The following is a 25,528-nucleotide window of genomic DNA, read 5'->3' on the forward strand; positions in this document are numbered from 1 at the left end:
CAGGGAATGGACTCGGGTGGTAACAGGAGCGGGCTGGGTGAGCGCCAGGGCGCTGCCGGTACCCACACTGCGGGATGGTTTGATGTGATGAGTGATAAGTGTCACCACTAAAACGGCCTTGGAAATGTTCTGCATTTGAGGAGTTTTTAGAAAGGTTCATTAATCCAACTGCTGACGGGTTTGGCTTATCGTGTGTATTTTTGCAACATGTTTCTTTCTCTTTCCTTCCAATTAAAGCTATGCCATCTTTTAAAGACGAGGCAATGGAAACAACAGTAGGTACTATAAAAACTTAATTCATCGTGTAAAAAGACATCAGCACGTCCCCCAGCCCCTCCAGACAGGGTCTGGGTACAGGGAGGCACCACAGCCCTGGGCTGGGCTGCAGAGTTTGGCTGAATTACTTCTTCTGGCCCTTCCAGGTGCTTCCTACCACCCCCTGCCTCAGGATCTCCGGAGCATCCCCTCCGCCCGCACCAGCATCTGAAAAGAGGAGAGCGCAGCAGCCCAGGGGCACGGCAATCCAGCCCGGGAATCATTTCCACTAACGAAGCCACCCAAAATGAGTCAGTCCTGGGCTTTGTGTGGCCAAAACACAAAGCAATGAATTCACTGCAGCGTTTTGCTTGTGAGAAAGGACTTTTGCTTTACTTGCAAAAGGGTTTCTAGAAATCATTCCTAAATCTGGCAATATTTATCAGCTTCTTGGAAATATAATTGTGCATCAGCCAGAGCAAGAGGAGAGGGGGAAAAAAGGCTTTTTTAAGTAACTGGGAGGTCTCCCATTTAGGGGTTTTATTCCTCAGCTTAATCCTCTGTTTCACATGGATGCCACGGACAATTAGCACCAATCTTTTCACTGGAGGCCGAGCTCCCGCCGGAGCAGAGCGGGCGGAAGAGCCCAGACAATGGGCAGATCCCATTCCTTTCCTCCACGGCCGTCCTGCCTTCTCCACAGGCAGAGCTGGTTTCCTCCAGCACGTGCTGTCCTCCCTTATTGGATCCCTCTGCCCTCGGGCTGCTCTCCTGCTTTCACGGGAACTGGAAATCAGCTCTCAAGACGTGCTTCCTACAAGACCTGGAAAAATAACCTTAGAGCGACTTTCAAATGATTGCAAAATATTTTTAAAAAAAATCGAATTTGACAAACAATTCTGGTATTTGGACCAAAAGAAAAGCAACTCCTCTGTAACACAGACGAGCTTTTCTAAACAAGATTGTTACTGATGCAGAAGAGTTTTATCATTTTGAGACTTGCCATGGAATGACCTGTGCCAGCAGCCACGCCGTCCCCGCCGACATCTCCCATCCTGGCTCACACCAACCTCTGCCTTCATCGGGAACAACCGGCGTTTCTGCAGAGCCGCCGGCTCACCCCAGCACCAGGATGGCTGCCAGGACCCCACTGTGGCAGGAGGGACCTGGAAGCCCCCAAAGCACCTGGGAGCTGGGCCAGGGCCAAGCACAAGCCCCAGGGCGGGCAGCAGGGAGCAATGTGTGTCCCTCGGAGCTCTCGTCCCACCCAGGCACATCCTGTGCGTGCCCTCAACAGCCCACAAAGCCCCATCCCTCTTCCAGGCACGGCTGGCTAAAAGCGATACTAGAGAGCTTGATGCTTCTTGCATAGAAATGGTGAGACTATTAAATTTAGGGTGATTTGCTACAGAATCTCAATCTCTATTGGCATTTCTTGTTATCCCCTCCAAGGCCAACGGCCAAAGGAGAGGTCCTGCCTTCGTTCAGGTCAGTCCCTCGCTCAGAGGCTCATCCACATGTTTCAGCGTGCTCATCACAGCCGGGTAAGGCTCAGAGAGACGGTCAGAGTCCAAGAAATTCTGGGGTTATCAAAATGCATCAAAGCGGAAGCAAATCTAAAACAGGGGGAGTAGTGATGTGACACTGACATTTCAGAGATGCCACTTTAGGCGTACGCAGTACAAAAGGTGTGACACAAACCATCCCACCCCAGCAAGCTCCAGCAAAATCCCATCACTGGGTCTTCCGCAAAGGTCACCATGCGAGGCAGCACATTTTAAAACCGCCATGGAAATGACGAGTCTTGCCCATGGCAAGGGCTGAGTCTGTCCAGCTGCTCCCTCTCCGGAGAAGGACGCAGAATGCTGCTTTCCACACTCAAAAGATGAAACCCGTTCCCGGGAGATGGAGCCTGAATCCTGTCTGAACCTGCCCAGAGGTTCACAGTGCTGGAAGAGAGAACAACCTGGCTGGCAAAGCGCAGGCAGGAAGGCCAAAGGGATTTAGTGGGTCACTGCAGATGACCACAGACCTGCCACTTACGTGGTATAAAGTGGCTGAGCTGTCACAGACCCAAAATAATTATTTGAGCCTGGAGGTGGTGCTAACCCCTGCCAACCACAACCGCGGGGGTCTTCAGAGCCATCAGCCCCCCGCTCTGGGCATGGCATCCCTCCCTGCGCTCCCGGAACCGCCGTCTGCGGAGGAACATCTCAGCTCTAGGTGTCTGCAACGTCAGGCCACCCAATGAAGAGGAACAGGAATGCCAAATATTCCAAGTTCTCCGAATATACAAGACCAAATAAGGCTCAGATGCCCGGAGAGTAAACACAAGGCTGATCTACCAAGTTTGGGCAAATGTGATTCAGAGTTCCCTAGTGCTGCAGATTTTGCCTCACAGGATAAACTTAATAATTCTCTCTGTGTACACTTATTCTTGTTTAAAAAGGGAAGCCTCTGCATAACCTCCATCTGTCTTTGTCAGCCCCGACTGCTTGTTTGCGAGGACTATACATCAGAGTTTCAGCCATAAACCAAAACCACCAACAAACCCTTTCATGAGGCGGGTAAGTTATATATGTGAGAACAAGAAAAACCCAACACTCCCCCAAAAATGTAGGGAATCGCCGTTTCCTGATCTGCCAGGCTGACGCCAAAGACTGTCTCTGGGTTTGAAGCCCTGGTTACAAAGGGGAAGCCAGACACCTCGAAATGGAGATTTGCGTTACACCTTCTCAGGAAAAGTCATGAAATTCGCACAGATCATCTGCATTTGTAATCAATAAACAGGTGCAATAAAGCATTGAAACTAAATTAAACACTGCTCTACAGGAAAATTTGCTACATAAGTGACATTTATTAATGTTCTGCTATATTTACAGTTTTAACATAGTAAAACTCCAAAGTGAATTACCACTTGGCAGAAAGCACAGAAGTGCACATTCAATCTACATTTATAACACATCATAGTCTCTGCTAACACAAATTAGAAAAGCAAGAATTACAGGTACGTTAGGAATTGTCTCAAAAGTCCCAAGCCGAAGTGGGGGGGGAACAAAACAAAAAAAAAAAAAAAAAAAGGCCTTTGTTTTGCAAGGTAATTTTTTTTATACAAAGTTGCAACGTGATCTTTCATTTTTACACTATCAATGTGTACTGTGAAAATCCCTAGATAGTCCAAAAAGTAGGTAGTATGAAAGCAAAGTATGCTACAACATTGAGAATATAGACTATTAAAAAAAAAAAACCCTAATACTTGTGCCACCTTCAAAGTAATACTCTCTCCCAGTTCCACCTCAGGGATCCATACCGCACAGACCCACTTTTCCTTTCGGGCACTGGCTGGAAGCCGCAGAAAGGTGGGGAGCCGTGGCAAGGCCATCGCTCCCACTCCCCAGAGCATCCATCCTGGCTCCTGCCGCATCCATCCCTGCTCCCAGCACGTCCATCCCCGATCCCGCCGGGCCGGAGGACACAAAGCAAGTCTGTCCCCTGCTGGCCCCGGGGCCAGGGCTCAGGCGACCCGCATCACTACAGCACAAACTACAGAAGGCTTCATTAGCACGGCACGGACTGGACTGCAATAGCTTTGTCAAACATTAGCCACTAATGATTCAATGGTTACAGTATTCTGCATTAATTATTAAAATTTTACACCTAGAAACAAATAGAAAGAAATGCTTCTCCTTTTTTTTTCTTGTACTTTTTTTTTCCAACAGTACTTTTATTTTCATTTATTTTAAAGCAGGTGACTATTTTTTCTTCTGCTCCAAAGTCTTGATTCACTTCCTGCAGGTGTCCTGCTGCTTCTTGAGGGAGAATTCACTAACGCAGGAAGACATTTGCCAGAAAACATCTGTCGGAGAAGGATATTGAATATTGAAACTATAGTTAGATTGTTATTTCGGATAACAGAAGGATGTAGTTCACAAAGAGTGCAGGATGTCTAAGGCTTATAAAGTATCTCAGTACACAATGACGTGACTCTAGCAAAACACTCAGTAGTTTTGTGCATATTTTATAGTTTTAAAGAGTTAAAATTCCGTAGGGGAAAACAGACACCAAATCAGACAATGCTCTTAGAAACACTAGCAGAAAAATATACAGGTGTCTGAAGTTACGCTGCATTTGCACTATGCGAAGAAAATTTGACTCAGTCTTCAGTTGCTGCATCCTGCCAGGATAATTGTGAGGTTTTTATCTTTGTACCAAGTGTCCTGGTCAGACACCAAGCGCCTGCCCGTCCACACTGGACACAACCGCTGGAACCCCAGATCCAACAGAAACCACCCACAGCCGATGTGCTCATGGGATAATGTCCATTACTGGCACACACAGATGGAACAGGAAACACCAAGCTTGCCATTACATTCATTTTCACAGTTATTATTTGCTGGTTTGCACTAATTACTCCTCTCCTCCTAATTTTCTAAAGTGTATTCCTGCTCTAAAATGAAAATGTTCGTTCACCATGCTCTTTTCATTAAGCCCAACAGAGAAAAATCTAGTCTTCAGAACAATAATACACTGAAAATCCAAGTCTTTTGTGGTTTCCCTGCTCAGAATTTTGGATTAAAGATTTATTTTCAGGAGAAGTGTCGAAGTTGTAATATTTAGAAATTATTCTGGACATTTATCTCAATATATCTGAGAGTGCTTTTTGAAAGCTATAAAATGACAAAAAAAAAATTTAAAAAATTTAACAAACTCTACACCTCCATCCTCACAAGCAAGGAGTCAAGTAAGGTCTCTATAATTTCAAATCCCAAATGTAGGAAAAGCCTGTGCAACAAGAAACCACACAGCTCCTTAATAAATGAAAAATTAAGTTTCAGCAAAGAAGCAAAATTAAAAAAAAAAAAAAAAAGAAGTTCAGTAAGAACAAACTACAGACGATAAAGCTGTTGCCTAAACGCTCACACTACGTGACCATACAACTGGGGGAAATAAACCCGCTGGTGACTCAGCAGGAATTTGAGAGGATATTACAAATCCTGGAGGAGGTCATAAACCATAACTTTGTTAAACAGAACCGAAACACTTAAATAAATTGACTGAACTATTTTTATACACTATCACCAGTGGAAAACTCAAGCTGGAAAACACTGCACAATGCCCGTTTTGTGTAGCACGTTCTCTCTACAGAGTAGAAAAGCAGCAGAATCTTACGCAATTTGCAGTTTCTAATAAAAGGAAAGTGCATTTGGAAAATCAAACCTCGGCTTTAAAATCTGAACAATTTAATGACCCCCAATTTAGCGCTGGGGTTTGTTTGGTTTCTTTATACCGCTGTCACAGCTGCAATTGCCTCAATCCCATCTTGGGGAAATCTAGTGTTATTATGATATTTCTAAAGGGAGCATCGTGTTGCACTTGCCATCTGGGAAGCAACCTATTACAGGATTTCCTTCCCCTCAGGGAGGGACAGTTAATGCAAGGCCATTATCTGCTGTAAGCAGGAAATTATGCTAGAAGGGTTCAGCTACTTAAGCCTCCTCCTTTAAAGTCCCATTAAGGCAGAAGAAACGTTAAGGTTCGGCCTTAAAGCAAAAGGCTTTTCGGCATTAATGTTTTTGAAGGATGCTCAGGCGGGACAGTAGTTCAGGTATGTGGCAGGGGTTTTCAAAGAGCAAAGGTGTGCAAGAGTTTAATTTCTTCAGGAACTTGGCAAAAACTTTAAACAGCAAGCAAAATTCAGACAAATTGTTCTTTCTGGGACATAAGCCAAAGACACTGGTACAATCTTCTAAGAACATTTTGTGACCTTTACTCATGTTTAGGACATACCACGTATGCTATTTATTCTGAAAGAGGCACCTGCCAAATACAGCGCAATACCAAGGGGCAAAGATTTTGTTCCTACAGTTCAAGTAACGCAATCTAATGAATATTCAGTTCCTCAAAGCAAAAGCTCAGGAAGAAACGTCAAGTATTCCTCTGCTTCCCACCAGGTCAGTCTGGACTCTGCAGAAACAGGAGCTGCACACGGGATGCCAAGAAACAACTGTTTTCTCCTGCCTTGTGTTCTAAAAATAGCCAATCAAAGAAAAGTCTAGCCTAAACGAGTCACTAAATTGGAGTTAAAACAAAACAGAACAAATTCAGGAAAGCAGAAAGTTTACCTTTAGTAAATAAAGAGAACTCTGGTTCTGGGCAGAGTGGAAAACGTATCTGGCATCTTCCTAACCTTTGCATAATTAATAAATCCTCTGAGAAACAGCAGAAAACCTAGATGAAAGAAACATGTTTGTCCAGTTAACACAGATTTTGCTTCTTCAATTAGAAAACGAGCAGTTCAACACACCATTCCTAGTACAGAGGGAACTAAGTCACTGGGATGCACAACAGCTGATTAAAGACAGGCATTTTTCTGGTACCAATAACACCTAACCTTTCAATTTCATGCAATTTCAAAAACAAACTTTCCTTAGCCAGTCACAAAACATTTGCCTCCAAATAAGATCCAGTTACTTCCAAAGGAGGAGAAAAAAGAAAAAAACCCAAAATGAACAACCTCTACCCACTCTTCTATTTAAGAATAGATACAACATCAGTTACTATGAAAACAAGCTTTGTTCTCTTCCTTACTCCTTCTGGATGATAAATAGGATGCTGCCACCAAGAAATGACAACAAAGGGACAGTGTTTACGTGTACCTTTAAAACATAGCAGGCTTTCATTCAATAAGAGGATGAGTACTCTGAGGGTGACATTTCAATCTTACATCTACGCACACATATTTCAGTAGCCAGTAAAGCTATGCTCTCAAAAGCCCTCACTGCACTTCACGGAGTTTGAAGCATGCATTCCCTCTTCCCCCCAGAACAAACACTCACCTAGTACAAGGAAGACCCACCAAAGCCAGTACTGGCCATCAAAATAACCCGGAAAATAGGTGGAGAACTGAAAAAAAGAACAAACCCACACAAACAACAAGTTAGAGCATACATGTCGATTTCTGAACCCAAATCTATTCTCACCAATTGCGTACAGAGTGCTACACTTCATCATCTGCACAGACTGCAGGGAACAAACCATCTCCAGAAACTTGCATTTAAGGTTTTTCTACACATGTCAGACCAACTCTAATCAAGGGGAATGGAACAGACTCAATACCCAGCCATAAACTCCCGCAAGCAGTGGAGCAGAAAGGCACCACTGAGCAAATACTTCTATTTTCCCTGACATCTTTAATGCTTATAAACCACAGTTGCAGCTTCTGAAAGGGAAGAGCAGGTTTACAGCAGTGCATGCTGTACCACGCTAATTACACTGTAAGGCTGGACAGTATATCCAACAAAAGCATAGTTAAAAAAGAAATCCCAGACCTGTGGAACCCTCTGACAAGATTTTCTATTGGGAAAAATTACTGCCTATAAAAGGCACTGACACTATTAGAGCACTGAAGTTCACTATGTCAGTGATAAATACAGTGTAATTTTTTTGTTTTCATTCTATTCAAGTTTAAAAACCTAAGGAAAGGTAAGCTTGTTATCAAGGTTTAAATCAAATCCACAGTTAAGGTCACCTGTTTCACTGCCACACCACTTAATCCAGCAAATAGTTAACACCACTGTTACAAGGTGACCCCAAAAATCTTAACTTTCTACAGAAAAAGTTAACAGATGCTGGATTTACAAATTACAGTTCCTAGCCCAAAGAGATTAGCTATGAAGTGACAGCCCTAACACTAATGCTCTCTACTTCTACTTGTGCACAACTGGTATCGTTTGCTTGAAATTCAAAATTTGGCCTGGAATGTCTGTGTGCCATTTTCATAGACACCTTCTTTCCGTGAGCTCCAAATAAAGCTTTTTTCATATTTTCTCACAGTCCCTCCAATAAATAGCTGGATTTTTTTCCATTCCTTCCAGCATCAGCACATCCGTACCCTTTTTTTTTTTCCGGAAAGGTTTCTCTTTCTTCCCCTTCAAGTTTTAAAAATACTATGTCAGCCTTACTTGCTTCTGTAGGCAGAGCTCTGTGCCCAGCAGGGGCACCCAGGTTCCCATAACACAAACCAGTTCTGATCAGTCACCCCCTTCCTCTCCCCGTGTGATCTGGTGGAGCAGAGCCCAGTGGATGTTTTAACTGAGTTTATACGGAAATAAAACAGGAAAATGGTGTTTCCTCCTGATCCCCTGCTGCTTGTGCCGCAGGCACATCACACCAGAGGGCACCAGAGGGCTTCTCCCATCCATGTGACAAAGCAGTGGCTGCCTCTTCTTCCCCAAACGAAAAGCAAACCTCACGCTTCCTAACTTTCAAGTCCTTGTTTCCCTCTTCCCATCAATCACACTCACGGTTATCCCACGTTTTAGAGAATTATTTTTTTTCAGAGGAGCACCTAAGGCACATCATACTGGAGAGAAACATCCCTATGCTAACGGCAGACCTTGCTTTGCCTGGATACATGTTTTACAAAGATCAGAGATCACTGTTACTGCTCAACGCACAAACACATTTTGATCCAATACTGTAGTTCTGTCAGAGAGTGCCATACTTGGGTGAGCAATCTTTATTCTCTTTTATTGCAATAATAATTCCAGCATACAAACAGGACAGAATCATGAAAAAGCCCTGTTCTCAGTGAATAAGGGGCTCAAAATCTATTTTGTTATAAAAAGCTAAGTTTATAACTAACTTCAGTATAAGGGAGATAAAAACAAGCTAGGGAAAACAATACCAGTGTCCATGTACATGTTTTTGCACTAAACAACTTACCCTGACAATAAGGATCCACTTAATAAGAGACAGACCAAACCCAGAAATGGCCCCGTATCGTCCTGCAGCTGAAGTAGTCAGACAGAAAGACAGGAAAAATCCAATCCAGTTGAAGAGGAATGCCACTAAAAGCAGGAGAAAAGCAGCAGGTCAAACCCTCTTTATATTCCAAAGGGGAAAAAAAAAAACAACAAACAAACCATAAAACCCTTGCACACAGGTTTTTCCTGATGCTACATAAACCTAAGTGTGAAAATAACTCCAGATATTTTGGGTCACTGCCTGAAAAAAAGTTAAGTTCCATCATGTACTTACTGAAGAAAGTTAGCATGAAAATGCCGTCATTTCCTATCCTCAGCTGGTCGGTGTCGTCAAAATCATCCCGTGTCACAAAGTCGTCATCCTGTAAAGCAAAGGGAGGCAAGACGGGGGTGGATTTGAGTCATTCCAGTCCATACAGCAATTCCATTTAGGCACATGGCTCTTCAAAAGAGGACCAGCAAACTGTATAGCCCGCAAAAAGCGGTGTATGATGGAGGGATACAAAGCGCTTTGTTTACATTTAAGGAAAGCCCCCTGTGGGGGCAGAGGGGAATCCTAAATCTCAAATAGCTCCAAATGCAAACAGGAAAAATTCCTGCTTCTCATCCTGAGATGATACAGGGCATGAAATACTACCTCAGTGGCAGTATTTTAATTTTTTTTTTTTTTTTTTTTTTTTAAGATGGTCATGATTGGGCATGTTCTTGTTCTCACTTTAATGAATTCCCTTACTCATCAAAAAAATTAAACTTATCATCTCAGCAAGGAATTTGGCTTCTACGAAGAAATATAATGAGCAGCAGACAACTAATGCTAGCAGGGGTGGAGGAAGAAGCTGAACAAGAGAGAATGCTGAAAAAAACACACAAAAAAATTAAAAAATAATTATTCTGACAATGATTTTAGCCTTGTATCAGCTACACCGACCTCTGGAAAAGTCAACTAAATAAGCAGCAGGAGTATCAAATGTAGATATGCTAGATAGCCGAACAATTAATCCTAAATATTCTTTTTAAAAAACAGTGACAGTGCACAGGGCTACAGGACAGTTCCTCTGTCAGCTTACCAAACTAATCTGGACAGCACATGCTGGCATTATTGAGATGTCTTACATCATCATAGCCGCCCAGAGGATAATTTTAAAAAAAAAAAAAAAAAAAAAACCAAACCCAACAACCAAATCAGCTACAGAACTCTGAAGTGTGTAATATCACCACCCCAGAAAAGCTTTTAAAAAAAAAAAAAAGTCATGGTCATGACACTTGATGGGCAGGAGTCAAACCAGAAATTCTAGAGAAGAAACGCAAAGGACAGAGCCAGCCAAGCGCACTCACCCTTCCCGGAACCAAGGGAATTGTAGCTTCAGCCTTGGTTCTCTCTGCCTCATCATAGCTAGGCAGTGTTGTGGCCACATTGTAAGATGGAGGCTTTGGAAATCCTGACTCATCCTTGTAGTCAAAATAAGCTGAAAAAAAAAAAGTTACATAGAAGGTATCTTGTTAGTTCCTTAAGAACACCATGTTGGGAATGAGAAACATTTCAGATGACTTCAAAATACCCCATTATCCCACACTGCTGAATCCTGCTCCTCCTGTCCCCTCCCCACCCTTCCAGCCTCCTGCCATCCCAAACCAGAAAGCGAAAAAACACAGGAGCATCTTATCTAATATAAAGTAATACACGGAGCACTACTTTAACATGCTTGGCTGTACTTATTTTTAAAATAAAGATATATGCTGTGTCCCTCCCGACTTCAATAAACAGAAGTAGTCATATTTCCAAATGCAAGCGGTTTGAGTGAGTCAAAAAAGGATCACTGCAGATCTCAGGCCACTGGTGACCCATTTTTCCAGAGAGAGACTCCAAACTGTTTTCTGATGGAGGGGAGCGGGATTGGAACAGAAATCAAACATAGCACTTCTGAGCCTGTTGCCGAGATGCACTAAGGAACCAGAGCTAATGGGACACCTTTACGGTTAGTAAAAGCTTATGGTTATCCAAACCTGGCTGGCTGTTTGAGGGACTGACAGTACGTTGCATTTGATTCACAAATCTTATTTGAGTAATTGACTATGAAACTTATGGAGGGAAAAAGTGAAAAGAATTACCTAAGTCAAAATACTCTGATATGTAACCAAGCTGTTATAAATAAAACTGTCGGATATATAAAACAAGCTGTTTTGCTAAAAGCTATTAGTGACATGACAGTACGATGGTTCATAAGAGTATAATCCTTATGACCAAGTCCTTAGTTATTGAAAACTGCAGAAAGAGTGAATTCTTTAATTGCTTTTAAGTAACAAGTCCCTTTTGGAAGGAGCACAGCATCATCCAAATGCCAAATAATGAGGAGAACCACAAATCCTCGTAGCACTTTGATTTTTAACTGCCTTCAATCTACTGAGAACACTGTGAAATGTAACTTGAACACTGCTTGATGGCATGACATCAGATGAATGCAGCCAAAACGCATCTTCTAAACCACAAGTAACAATAGCCTCTCTGGATCAATTCTGATCCTTCGCAGCCTTGGTAAGGATGCTGCAATGCCATCCGTCAATAAGGAGAACAATTAAGCAAGACCAAGAGAGCGAACCTAGCTATTTCCTCTCAGTTACATTTACCTGTATTCTCCGCAGAAATGCTGCTGTAAGGCGGAGGGGCATCATTCACCACTGCCGCAGTCTCGCCTGGCTCCTCTTCATTCTGCAGCTGAACAGACCCACACACGAGAGAGGTTAATGGGGTTTCTCAAATTCTGTCAAATTACCCCTGTAGCTTTAATTGCACCCAACAGATTCTTCTGGAAGAGGACTGTTCTACGTCACCATGGGACACTCGAGCAGCTGCTCAGCTTCCCTCCGAAGCACTCCCACTTGAAATGATCAATATGCCATCTCAGTTTTAATGTGTTTTTAAGTCATATCCTCACACACCTGGACTTCGACAAAGCACAGCAGACATCTTTTCAGTACCTTTCCATTTCCCTGTCACTTCCTCAGATTCCTCAGCTCACACTGCTTAGGAGCTGCAGTTGCATCTGTTTTAGTCGCAGAAACAGCAGGAGACACCCAACAAAAGACTCCGTTGCTGCCTGTGGCTTTGCTAAGGAAGGGGTTTTTCATGTATACATTACATAATGACACATATAAGTATGAAGCTTGCCGTTTCCCTTCAACCTTTCGCACTGTATTATTGAAAAGGAGACGGTTTATTTTGGGCACTGTGCTTCCCACAGGCTCTGTATAAATAACCACACGGATTATCAAATGCAGAGTGTCACTTGCACGAAGCAGGTAACACAAACACGGGCTTTGATCAGAGGCGCTGACAATACCAGGCCAGAAGCGTTCAAAGCAGAACACACCAGAAAGGAATTTACAGATCAACTGCCACCGTTTTGGTTTTTTCTTCTTCCCATTTCTCATCTCATCACCAAAGAAAGCGAATTTTGATGCAGAAAGACAACTCATTTCAAAAAAGCACCTTGGGACTGAACCACTTGCCTGAACAGAGAGACATTACCCTCTTTCGCAATCACCACGAAACAGCAGCAACCCTGCAACTTCTTCCTTAATGTCTTCTTGAACTATCCCTCCTGCACACCCCTGCTAACCCTTGTGAAGCCATCCACGACATTTTGCTTTCTTTTCTTTGGACAGATATGTTGCCACTCAAGTCCTTCCTAAGCATTTCATGCAGGGGGATGGGGATATGTTCTTATTTTACTTGTATGTTTCATCAGGAACAAAAAACAAAACAAAACAACAACCAATAAATCAGCTCACACTTCTAAATGAAGGTCTTGGTTTACACATAACCATTTTGCCTCTTGGGTTTTTATTCCTTTTGCTGCCTATGATCAAAGACCAGACTACATCCATGTCCCCTCTGAAAGCCAAAGCAAAGCCAAAACTTTTTCAGATGTATTGAGTGCAACTCATTGGAGATTTGCATCCCAACCACAGATGCGTGTCTGAACTGAGAGACATCCAAGTCCCACTACTCAGTTTTCTGAGAAGAGCGTGGATTGTCTCACCGTTAACCGACAGCCGCACGCCTCCACCCGCTGCACACCCGGGAGCATGCACAGGACGGGGAGCTGCAAGCCCATGGTTCCTCCTCGCACTGCAGCCGGACACAACATCCCGCAGCCTTCCACCTCCTCGGCGTGGAGGCTGCCAGCGTAGCTGGTGTGTCATGGCTCCCTACGCCAGTTACATCAAAAAGATTTTAAACACACCTGCTGTTAAAGGACACTAACCGAGTAAGGCTGAAATGACTTGGGTTAACAGGCGACGACACAAGCGTTTCTGCTGGCAGGTCCAAGGGGTTGGCCAAGAGGGGAAAGGGAAGAAATGACACTGTGAAGCACTGGAAAAGATTCAGCAGCACTGTCACCCACTCAGCTGTACCAAACCAACAGCCCAACCCAGCCCTCCGCTGTTTCACTGGCAGGCGAAGCTCACCTCGCTACTCGAACAGCAAGTCTCCATCCTCTGCCCAGTCACATTTTCCAAACAGGAGAGGTGGAAAAAAAAAGAAAAAAAAAAAAAAAAGAGGGAGCTGGTCATCCCCAAGCTCTCTGGGTAAGGACTCCCCACGTGGCACAAAGCTGAACTGCCTCCTTGAAGGAGGAGAAATGAAGTGATCCGGATGAAAACTTAATCCGTATTACACCAAGAGCACCTCCCAGCACAGATGCTGTGGCTGCCGGCAGGAGACATCTAAAATGCTGGCTCTAGCCAGATGTGCACCCACACAAACCAGGGTGGAGGTGGCAGGTACCTGCCTCAATGGCTGCAGCTTTAATTAGCCTCAGGGCACCAAGCAATTAACATGATAAGCTGCAGAAACTCCTACAACAGAAATTCATCTTCATCTTTTTCAAACCAGCTAGTTCAGCATGAGCCCTTACCAAGAAATAAAAATACCTTTTTTTTTTTTTTTATAAACCCCATGGAGTTCAGTCATTAGTAGAAAATGCAAACTAACTTGTGAAGTAATTGCCTATTAAAATAAGCTTTAAAAAATTAAAAAAAAAAAAAAGAGCGCACTGCTATAGAAATTCAAGAGCAGCCTGCACACAGCACGAGAGGGGCAACCTAAGGAATAACCCAGTAAAATGCAGAGTCAAACCAGTTGATTCAGTCTCTCCAGCTCTGTAGTCTATGAATTTTTAGGTAATTCTCTACCATGCTTATTTTTAGTCTATCCATGAAAATTCAATACTTCTCCCCTTTTTTTCTTCCACCTACACAAGACCTAGTCTGTTAGCGAAGGAGGAAAGGCTCCGACAGACTAGGGACGGTCTCTAGGTACCGCATGCCCTGCATCACCTACTCTCCTCATCAGGGGTGGCAGAAATTAAACCCCTGATGTTTGTAAGAAAAAAAGACATATACAACCTAACAGTCAAATCACCAAGGAGGGCAAAAGGAAAACACTAGATGTGACAACACTGCAAGAGACAAAACAAAAGAGGATTAATTCCTACCACTGGAATTCTTACAAGGTTCTTCTTTCAACAGTAAAAAGAAACACGTATTCTTACAACTACCTTGTGCGGGAGAAAGCCACATGAACTTACTGCTGGCTTCAAACCATTACAATTCAGGTAATGACACAAAAAACGTAGTGACTTTTTAAAGTTGAGCTAGAGGCTGTAGAAGGTATACAGTTACAGAGAACAGATTCTTCTTCTAATGGACAAGGTACACAAATGCCTTCCAGCCTTTTTAATGATTCCAGGCATCTAAAATTCAACTAAGTGCTTATTAGCAAAGCAGTCCGGGTTCATGTGACAGGAAGAATGAGTCATCATTCGCCTCGCGTGGCCCAGCACCGCTGCACCATGCTCCCTGCGTGGCCCAGACGCCGTCTGCAGCACCGGGTACATGCAATGAGGAAGAGGAAGGCTGCGCTACTCGGGACGGCGGGCAATTCCCCCCCCTCCAAGCCACTGCCAAGAGTCTTCAGAACCCGGAGAACCTGATGAAAGCAGCGTTTGGCTAAAGTCTGTTTTGCTGAGGCTGTGGGATATTCTTTGAGTCAATGGTGGATTTTAGCCTTTAAAGCAGGATTCTTGTATTTGTGGCCTTAAAAAGTAGACAGCCTTTACAGCAATGCGTACAGTTATGAAAACAGAAGTTTGGCTGTGATTTTTTCACTGGATTGATATAACAACAGAAAGTTGCCTGGCAGAACAGGATAAATCCCTGGGACTTTTTTTTTCCCCCCCCAACAAACACCATCAGAATCTTGGCTGTGAGAAGACATCGCCACTTCCCCCTGCTTGAGACACGTCACGTGTAAATACACACAGCACAGTAGCATTAAAGTTCAAAACTTACAAAACGTTTTGAAATACTTTGGTGTAAACTTTGAAGAAAGCATTTCCATTAAATATGTCTGTTAATTCTTCCAAATTTTCTAAACTTAGCACATAGGCTGCTGACACAGTTTTGGATTTTTTTTTTTTTTTCTTTTCTTTCCCTTGCCCCAAGTCCTTAGGCTGCATGCAAATATTCTCTACACTAAATCAGCATTACTACAAACTTTGCCTTAGCAATGTATCATCAGTAATATATTAACTCAGCTATGTATCATCAAGGTTTACTGCATTTCGATTCTTATTATATATTCTGGCACACAAGGCAGAACTGCACAGAAATCCCACAGGAATTCTAGACTGAAGATAACCCTAATCGGATCTCATTTTTGTTGTTACTAGGGTTTCTCTGAGATTTCAAAAAAGGCAGATATTTAGGCTAACGACAGAAAGAGAATCAATACTTTTTTTTAAAAGGTGATAGGATTGATTTTTTCCAGAACAACGAAGTTATAACCTTTGCAAGAAAACGTTAAAATAAATAAATAAATAGAAATGTGTATCACTACTAAAATTGAGATTACTCTGCCAAGGCAAAGCCTGCCCGCAAAAAGGTTACACTTCATTCCCATTGCAACACCCCTTACTTTTCTCTTTCCATCTCTCTGACCCTTTGGAAGCAAATGAAAATTGCTGCCAACCCTGAAGAAGAGGAGACTTATTTTTATTGACTTACGCTTCACTTTAAACATACTCTGATTTGAAATCCTGACTTTTGCCCAATGCTGTTGCAGATTCCTATAACTTAATATCAGCTTATTAATCAGCAGGAGTAACGATAAGCTATTAGACAAGTCAACCCACATGCATCAGCCCTCTCCTTTCCTTGATGAGCAAATAACTGTTTTCTCCCACGGGCACTTCCAGCTCGTTTAACCGATGGAGAGTGAGAGCACGAATGGCGTGTCTCCCCCAGCTACCTGCACCCAGGTGTGTGCAGTGTGACTCTGGGGGACACGCTTGGCAGCCGCACTATCTAACCAAACCCTCCCCAGGCTTCTCCCTGCACCAGGAGATGCTGATGCCCCTGCCCAAGCCTCCCACTGTGGAATCAATTCTCCCCAGGGCCCCAAGCACAGCCCAGCTCTGGGGAGTGACCTCCCAAGGTCTCTGCCAACCTGAGCTACTCTTTCATTTTAATAAAGGGCTGAAAAACGTGCCTCCACTCCCCCTCCCAAAAAACGCTTCTTCTCCCCCCAGCTGGACCAGCTCCCTGCCCTGCAGCAAGCACAGAGCTGCACCCAGGCAGTGGGACACACAGGGCAAGGACCAGAAACCAGTGGGAGCATCCAACTGAAGGGTACGTTTGCAATGACCCTCCCAGCTACCAAGGTAAAAACACCAATCAAAACAGCTTTATGTCCATCAAAAACACAATCCGCGCTCACGAGGATGTCGTTCTTCACTGACTCACTGCAGTTAATGGCCTGACAACATGGAAATACACCTCAGCCCTGGGAAACATGCTGATCTAATTCCCCTGCCCCTGTTCAAATGGGGAATTATACTGGTCTGGCAAGACTGTAAACAAGCACTGGGGCCAGTACAAACCTGTGTACAGACTGTCCTTGGGTTTGCGTGTTCAAGGTCTTAATACACAAGAAGTAGGTTTAAATCTTAGATAGCTGTAATTAAACTTCAAACGCTTGACAACGCGTAAGGCCTTACTGTAGTATTTAGGATCACATTAACCTTTTTTCTGGACATTAAGACATCACAGAAAGAATTCTGTATCTTTTAAACATTTTAAAATACCACATTTTTTTTAATTCTCATATGAAGAATGTTAACTATCTTCAAAAAAAAAAATCCCATTGTGCCACCATATATCAAATTTGTCTATCTCACAAGAAGAGGCAGAAACAGAATGAATAGATACATCTTAATAATGAAATTTTCTTATTAGTCCCAATGACAAAGAATCAGAATTCACACACACACACCACTTTTGCTGCTTGCTTTCGGTATGGCTCCCTTCGAAACACGATGCCAAGCCCACACAAAGAGGTACCACACCTCCTGTGGGCCACATAACAACCGAAGGCCTGAGGGACTGTTCCTACATCTGCGTCCCAGATGGGGGCTACTGAGCCCCACTGAATTTCAGTGATGACAGAAAAGTCACCAAAGAAGCCCAGATACGAGTCCAACACAATCCTGATACCCAAGATGATAATATTTTTTTTTAAAAAGCTTGCATGCAAGGCCATTTTCTGCTGTTACACAAGCTACATGATAAGACTGGACTACTACTGTTCAACAGCATTTCCCAAGTCCTTTGAGTTTTAAAGATGGAATCTATTTTCATTCTATAATTACTTTTTCCCATAGAAACACTAAAACCCTGCACGCTCACCTGACAGGTGCCATTGCCTACAGAAGTGGGTGTTTCAGAACAAACCAGTGAGATTTCAGTCACCTGAACACAGACCGGGCTGGACATCAGGCAGCTTCAGGAAAAGCGCGTGGCCCCCACCAGCTGCAGCAGAACATAGGAGCAGTGGCTGTGCAAGAGACCAGACTTCACTCTGCAATTTCTTTAAAAATCTTTACTGTTACAGGTACCTCCTACCCTACTTATACAAAAAAAAAGAAAAAAATGTGAAAATGACCTACCCTGGAAATTTCCTGACCAGTCGTATCAGATGCCTGTACCTTTGGCAAGCACATCTTCTGCATGCTACCAGGACCTCACCAAGGAAACAAGTAGCCACTGACATTACTAATTCTAAATACCTACATTACAAAAAACATGGTATATTCTCATCTTTCAGTTTCAATCTGCATGCCCATTTCAACTGAAAAAAAAATAAAATACAAGCTCAAGGTAAGCACAAGGTGACAACTGACATCCGCCTTCCTATTTCACTCCAGCCTTCCCAGATATTAAGTAAGCACTGTGGTCCTTCACGGATTTAAACGGTATTCACACTGTATCTTCAGCAAGAAAGAAAACTAAACAAACGGAAAAATCCTTCTTCCTTATGTTTCCTATGGACACCATCCTTTACAAAATGATCCATGTAAGCCTTCAACAAGTGGAACAGGAAGAAATATCACTAAAAATGGAATATGTCTTCATTATTTAACACACCCACCATTTTCTAAGTGGGTTTACATTACTCATATACATCACATATATTTTCAAACGCTTCAAGTAAAAAGCATGCCTCGGTTAACATACAGTGTAAATAAACCTATTAAAAGCCTGGCTATTTTTTCCAGAATGGAGGCCAGTTTCTATTCCGAGGATGAAATACAGTTCTGCCACTGAACTCACAATCCAGGGGTTACGCTCAAAAGGCTTTAAACACTTAATCCCAACGACATCCCTGTATAACTTTCCCAAAGGCAAGTCTGAATGACAACAGCCTCCCAGTGTCCCTTTTTGGGACCCAGCACTGCCCAGAATAACGATTCCTGCCTTCCAAAAATCTCCCATTCCCACCTCCACAAGCAGAGTAGGAACCGAAGCCAGCATCTGCCCCCATTGCCCAGACCATGCTCCCGACGGAAGGGGCCGGGGGAAGCCGAGATCGTGGCTCTGGAGTTTTAGCTTTATTCTTCATCAAGCTGCATTTCCTCAGTGTATCAGATCAGACCGCTACATCATCCACAGGCGTCATCACAGGCTATTTTTTTATCAGATTATCTAATGCCCGAACAAAGCACAAGGGCTATAAAGTTAGCTTTAGGAAATAAATCGTATGCCATCGTACATCCCTTTAACACCGCACGAATCAGTGAAAGGTCACCAACTGTGAGTTTGCAGCAGAGGCAGCTCCTGGGGGCACACGGCCCACCCCACACCCCCCATCTGCAGGGCCACACGAGCCAAGGAACAGGGCAGAAGGATAAATGCACAGGTTCCCAACTCAGTTATACATTTCTCTTGTCCTCAGTTTATCCTCATTAACTATCACCTCATTCCCTGAAAATACACAAACTCAGGGAATCCTACAAATATCTTACAGGTTCAAATAGTGCCCACACCTCAACAGCGCAGCTCCTACACACAGGTCTAACACCAGTAACACTTCCCGGAGCCGGAGTTACTGGACTCTGGCATGCTCAGACAGTGCATCACCTCTAGCTGTACAGGAACCGCCAGTGATGTGACAAACCCCACTACCCCATTACCCCTCTTTCCCCCTCAAAAAAATTATCAAATTTTAAAATTCTCCGTTCTCCTCCACTGCCTCATAATCCAGTAACTTAAAGATTAAATGAGCTTGTTCTGCATTTCTACAAGCTACCCCTACTTACTGGATCCTCTATTAGCTTTAGTCATTAATGTTATCAATTCACTACAAGTCCCTCCTTGTTGAAACATGTAATGTTCGTTAATTGTACATTCACGTACAATTTTCCATATATTTCGATGTGTGGAAAAAAAAAAGAGACACATTCAATGCTGTAGAGACTGACCCACCCTCTCATCTCCTCTTCATCCAAATATCAGTCCCGAATCCTTAGTTTCAATAGCTTGCAGAGATTTTTGGAGCAACACAAGCACTAAGAGCCAGTTCAGCAGTAACACACCTTACAACAATAGGAATACCAGTTTCCTGGCAGAGGGCAAGGAAAAAAGCAGCAATTTCTAAACTGCTACACAAAAGTAAATATATTTATATGTGAGTTTCTGATTCCGCACTCCAGTTACACCAGTCATTTCACAGGGCCTCCGTTATCTGTTTGTCTTTGGCAGTATAAATCCTTTGGGGCCCAGCCTGCCTCCCTAATCTCTGCAGCACCAGGCAGTCACACTCTGCAGCGAGCGCGGTGTCTGCTGGCTGTCGGATGTGTTAGCAGGAGCTGGCGAAACAGCAGCTTTACACTTTTCTCTTTAAGGAAAACCAGGACTGGGCATATCGGTCAGGTACAGAGTCGCTGAAGAACGAGGCAACAGCGTCCTTTGACACGTGCCGTCACGTATCTCCAGGGGCTCAAGGCGATGGGAAGCTAGATCCCTTTGTAAGAGACATTTGTGAAGGCGTTTGTCGGGGTCCGATACTAACAGCAGGACTCTGGTAGGAAAGGTGATAAGTGAAAAGGCCTGGTTATCTGTACCTACCATTTCCGAGAACAACAAGAAAGATAATTGTCTTTGTAAGTGAGCACATCTGTATTACACAGAGTCAAAGAAAAAAAAAATACTTAAGTTTTACTTCACTTTTACATTTCTAGTATGTAAAAAACAGAGACCTCCAGCTGTCATGATGAGATTAATATCCCTTCCCAATGGGAAGGTGCATCTCATATCCTGAAGAGAGTGAGCCTACCCACGCTGAAAACGCTGCCAAGGCCAAGTCATAACACAGTGTTTTTTTATGGGAACCTCGGTATTGTGTACCGTTTAGAGGGATTTCTCTCCCTTACTTTAAGCAAGAAAAGACAGAAACGCGCATGATCTGGGTCACGGAGCAGGACCCCACCGACCCTGAACCCCCTCTGCAAGGCTGGCGCTGATGGCAGGACACGTCCTCTCCTTCAGGAGGCCGGGAAGGAAGAACGACCCCAAATTTACGAGGGAGCTCAGTTAAGGCCAGTCTCCGGCCTACAGGGATTTCAATCCGAGCCAGAGGGGTCCACATGTAAGAGATAAATCGAATTAACGCTAATTTCAAGACAAAGCAGAACAAGTTCCCTCCTCGAACCGGCGGGGACAGCGCCCTGCGCACAAGGTCGCACCGGCCCCGGGAGAGGCCTGGGGCAGCGCGGCCCCGGCCCGGCCCCCAGCGCCTCAGCGACAGCCGAGGCCTCCGCCCCGGGCGCCGCCGGAGGCCGCGGGCCCGCTCGCCGCCGCGCTCCCCCCGCAGCGGGACAGCGGCGGCTGCGCCCGCAGGCCCGGCCCGGCCCCAGGCCCCGGGAGACGCCCGGCTTCGGGCCGGGGCTGAGGCGCCGCCCGTCCGCGGGCCCCGTCCGCGGCGGGAGGCGGCGCCAGCGCCTCCGGACCCACCGCGCGGCCCCGCCGTCCGTCCTCCCCGGCGCGGCCTACGGAGCCCGCCGCCCCCCTCACCTGCTGGTACCGGCCGCTGCTGGGCTCGGCGGCCGCGGCCGCCATGGCGCTCGGCGGGGCGAGGGCGGGCGAGGGAGCGGGCGGGGGGGGCTCGGCGGCGGCGCTGCCCGGCCGCCTCCCGACGGGCGCTGCGGAGGCGGAGGCGGCGGCACCGGGTGGCTCCTCGCTGCGGGCTCCGCTCCCGCCCTCCGCCCGTCACGCTCGGTCGCGCCCGCCTCCCGCCCCGCCCGCCCGGGGCCGCGTCCTGCCGGCAGCCGGGGCCGCCCGGGCGGGGCAGCACTCAGGGGAGCGGTCACAGAACCATGGAACGATGGAATGGTTTGGGTGGGAAGGAAATTTAAAGCTCAGCCAGTGCCACCCCCTGCCCTGGGCAGGGACACCTCCCACCACACCAGGTTGCTCCAAGCCCCGTCCAACCTGGCCTTGAACACCTTCAGGGATGGGGCAGCCACAGCTTCTCTGGGCAACCTGGGCCAGGGGCTCACCACCCTCACAGATCTGAATCTCCCCTCTTTCAGTGTAAAACCGTTCCCCCTCCTCCTATGGCTCCCCTCCCTGCTCCAGAGTCCCTCCCCAGCTCTCCTGGAGCCCCTTTAGGGACTGGAAGGGGCTCCAAGGTCTCCCTGGAGCCTTCTCTTCCCCAGGCTGAACCCCCCCAGCTCTCTCAGCCTGTCCTCACAGCAGAGGGGCTCCAGCCCTCCCAGCATCTCCGGGGCCTCCTCTGGCCCCGCTCCAACAGCTCCGTGTCCTTCTGCTGTTGGTGCCCCAGAGCTGGAGGCAGCACTGCAGGGGGGTCTCCCCAGAGCGGAGCAGAGGGGCAGAATCCCCCCCTCGCCCTGCTGCCCACGCTGCTGGGGATGCAGCCCAGGCTGCGGGGGGTTTCTGGGCTGCCAGCGCATGTTGCTGGCTCATGTGGGGCTTCTCATCCACCAGCACCCGCAAGTCCTTCTCCTCAGGGCTGCTCTCCAGCCATTCTCTGACCAGCCTGGATTTGTGCTTGGGGTTGCCCCGACCCATGTGCAGGACCTTGCACTTGCCCTTGTTGAACCCCATGACGTTTGCACAGGCCCACTTCTCGAGACTGTCCAGGTCCCTCTGGATGGCATCCCTTCCCTCTTGTGTGTCAACTGCCCCTCTGCTCCACACTGGGGAGACCCTCCTGCAGTGCTGCATCCAGCTCTTGGGCCCCCAACATAAGAAGGACATGGACCTGTTGGAGCAGGTCCACAGCAGGCCACGAAGATGATCGGGGGCTGGAGCCCAGTGGAGCTGTGGCTGCCCCATCCCTGGAGGTGTTCAAGGCCAGGTTGGATGGGGCTTGGAGCAACCTGGTGTGGTGGGAGGTGTCCCTGCCCAGGGCAGGGGGTGGCACTGGATGAGCTTTAAGGTCTCTTCCAACCCAAACCATTCTAGGATTCTATGATATGATTCTACGATATACACCCATCAGCTATCCCTGTCACCAACACCACATCGTTATGCCAATACGTGCCCGCACCACCGTTCCCAGCAGGCAGAGAAGAGGCCTGCAACGTGCTGCACTGCAGCTGAAGCAAACATGAGATGTTGGCCAACTCCTCCGAAAGCGCCGTCAGATCTTTCATATCCACACAACGCAGATGGCGTTGCAGATTCAAAATCTCATTCCAAAAGAAGCATGCGTAGGAAACCATGCAGAGACAGAAGTTTGATTATTCAGAGAGTTTTTGCCTTGAATGTTACATTGGTTAAGAGACTTCCCAGCTTGTGTAACCTTTATTTTCTACATGCACAGTTCAGCTATAGTCAGGCTTGTACAAAACTACCCACATCAATCCCTAAGGTTGATGAGACTTAAATATATCAGCTTTAGGATGAGGAAGGCTGAATCAGCCCCGCTGGGATTCCAAGCCGCAAATTCAGAGTCGCAAGCATTTAAAACTGAGGACATGGTTTTGAACTGCATACTCAGTCATAAATACATGCCTTAATGCTCATTATTCAGTACCATCATCAGGTTGGATTTATTTTTTTTTCTGCATTTTGCCTTTGCAGGAGTAGATAGTTCACTGATGTCTTAGCGAGATGAATGAACATCACAGTCCTCACGTTGAATGAGAGGCAGGAATTGTAAAGGATTTTAGCCAGGCGTAACCTCAAAGAGTGGCTCCTGAGAAATGCTGGAGACACAAGGAGAATGCAGGTTTCTTGCAACAGAGATACCTTTGAAGGAGCTGGAATGAGAGCTGCAGGCACTGACAGACTCTCTGGTTTCACCTTTCCACAAGATTCACAATTTGCACTAAGAATCTCTCTGCAGTAAGAAGCTGTGCTGATGACATGCATGGATTTACTTACCATTGATGTGGGATTATATCCCTAAGTAAGGCTATAGCCAGTGGTAATTAGCTGTACACTGATTGACTTGGACATCGTAGAGACTAAAATAAGAAGCAACCTGTACGCGTCCTCAGAAAAGATGCTGCAAAGTATCCTGAAGAAATGGTGAAACAGTTTGTGTCGAAGCCATTTTGGGGACAGCTGGAAGCTAATTAGCCATCTAGTCTGAGCAAGACTAATCAGGAGGGGCAATGGCAATTTCTTCCAGCTGCTTTCTGTGTATGTATTTTATTTTCTTAGGTGGGGAAGCTCTGTAGAAAGATGATGCTGTGGTTACAGTGCATGACTGGTTCTGCTTTAATTTCCCACATGGTTTTAGGCAAATCACTTCACGCCTCTCTGTTTTTTGACTTTTCCTCTAGTGCAAAATGTCTTTTCTCCCAAGAGACGTTCTGAAGATTGAAGTCATTGCTTTTTAGTGACTTCCACACGGGATGCACTGTGAAAGTATTTGAAAGTAATTGAAAGTATTACAGAATTGCAGTACTGTGAGTCTTCTGAAATCCTAGTGCTGTGCAAGTGTTCCTTTAATTATTGTGTAGGACTGAGCAATAAAGGGAATGCTTTTAATCTACACTTTGTAATAAATATTGAACCTTAAAAGCTAAATAATAAACCTCAAAGGCAGAGCATTTTAAAGCTAGACTAATAAGAAATAAGCAGGACATTTAAACTAGATCGTTCTTCTAATCTTTTAGTGATAAATGACACAATTAAGAAAGAAGCAAAGAAAAAATGTTCACATGAGCTAATGGGTCAGATTGTACCTCTGAAGCTCTCCAGTTTAATAGCTTAATCACATGCAAGCAGGCTGCAACTGGTGGGTTAAGAAAAAGTGACAGTGTTCATTAAAAGGCTGGATTATGCACCCATTCGCAATGCTGGGCTCAAGGAAGACAGAAACTTTATGACAACTCTGATCCAAAGGCTGCTGGTATTAACAGAAACTTCACTGTGCTGCCCACAAAAACCTGAGTGCTTCAGCATGGCTGGGAGCTGAGCTGCTGCCGTCCGCTTGGTTCCTTCCGTCCCAGTAGCTGTTTGTAGTGTTCACTGGTTGTCGGTACATTTACATTCTTACTGAAAAAACTTTTTTGTCATCAACTATAAATAATAAAGTGAGGAGTATTCCTGTGCCCCTAGAGGCATACATACTCGATATGCAAGAAATGGAATCACAGGGTTTGAATATACATACGTGTCATGTCTTGTTTTCACACTGTGGAATAACATCCTGAATTATAGTTGTATAATTAGGCTGAAGAGATTTGTTAAGGATTAATAAATACTGCCTAGCAGATGTTCCTCCCCAAAACATCATGAAAGATGTCTGCAGCCGTGAAAATGTAAAGGAAGGGCAAGAAACAGGAGATGGGTCTCTCTTATGTTAACTTTGATATGGTTGTCAATTGTTTCTAGCAATCTACTGATAGGAAGTTATCTTTGCTTTGAGACACCACGATATACCTCGATGCTCCTCAGTTTCTTAATATTTTGTACTCACTACCATGTTGTATTTGAATCATCTTTTAGCTTTTTGCCAGTTCAAAGCTTTATTGACAGAGTACAGTATTATTCTTATCTCAAGTTGGTTTAAAACCATGTTACTGATGTATCTGCAGCAGCTCAGGGCCTCGTTGGGTCGTTCTGGTTTTGCTGCCTCTTCAGAGAAACCGAATTGGTGATGACCGGTCTATGCAAGCATCAACCCCAGCTGT

At 45.2% G+C, this 25,528-nt stretch overlaps 1 protein-coding gene across 1 annotated transcript; it reads right to left on the reverse strand.

Moving 5' to 3' along the window:
* Positions 1 to 3,092: 3,092 nt before the first annotated feature.
* On the reverse strand, positions 3,093 to 21,634 carry NDFIP1 (Nedd4 family interacting protein 1). The gene is made up of 8 exons (XM_074603926.1): positions 21,432 to 21,634; positions 11,646 to 11,733; positions 10,356 to 10,486; positions 9,295 to 9,382; positions 8,980 to 9,104; positions 7,092 to 7,158; positions 6,378 to 6,483; positions 3,093 to 4,111 (listed from the first exon to the last, which is right to left on the reverse strand). Exons 1-7 carry the CDS (start codon positions 21,474 to 21,476, stop codon positions 6,380 to 6,382), a joined length of 648 nt encoding a protein of 215 aa, XP_074460027.1. The 5' UTR covers positions 21,477 to 21,634; the 3' UTR covers positions 3,093 to 4,111; positions 6,378 to 6,379.
* Positions 21,635 to 25,528: the final 3,894 nt, after the last annotated feature.

This window comes from Larus michahellis, chromosome 11 (genome assembly GCF_964199755.1).
Source record: "Larus michahellis chromosome 11, bLarMic1.1, whole genome shotgun sequence".
NCBI classification, from domain to species: domain Eukaryota; kingdom Metazoa; phylum Chordata; class Aves; order Charadriiformes; family Laridae; genus Larus; species Larus michahellis.

What these genes read in the sequence shown, in the direction of transcription:
- NDFIP1 (XM_074603926.1), bottom strand. Translation starts at nt 21,476, where the DNA reads ATGGCGGCCGCGGCCGCCGAGCCCAGCAGCGGCCGGTACCAGCAG. An exon ending in TTCCCTTGGTTCCGGGAAGG is followed by an intron (nt 9,383 to 10,355) that starts GTGAGTGCGCTT and finishes TTTGCTTTACAG; the next exon opens with GATGACGACTTTGTGACACG. An exon ending in AGTGGATCCTTATTGTCAGG is followed by an intron (nt 7,159 to 8,979) that starts GTAAGTTGTTTA and finishes TCTTTTTTTCAG; the next exon opens with TTCTCCACCTATTTTCCGGG.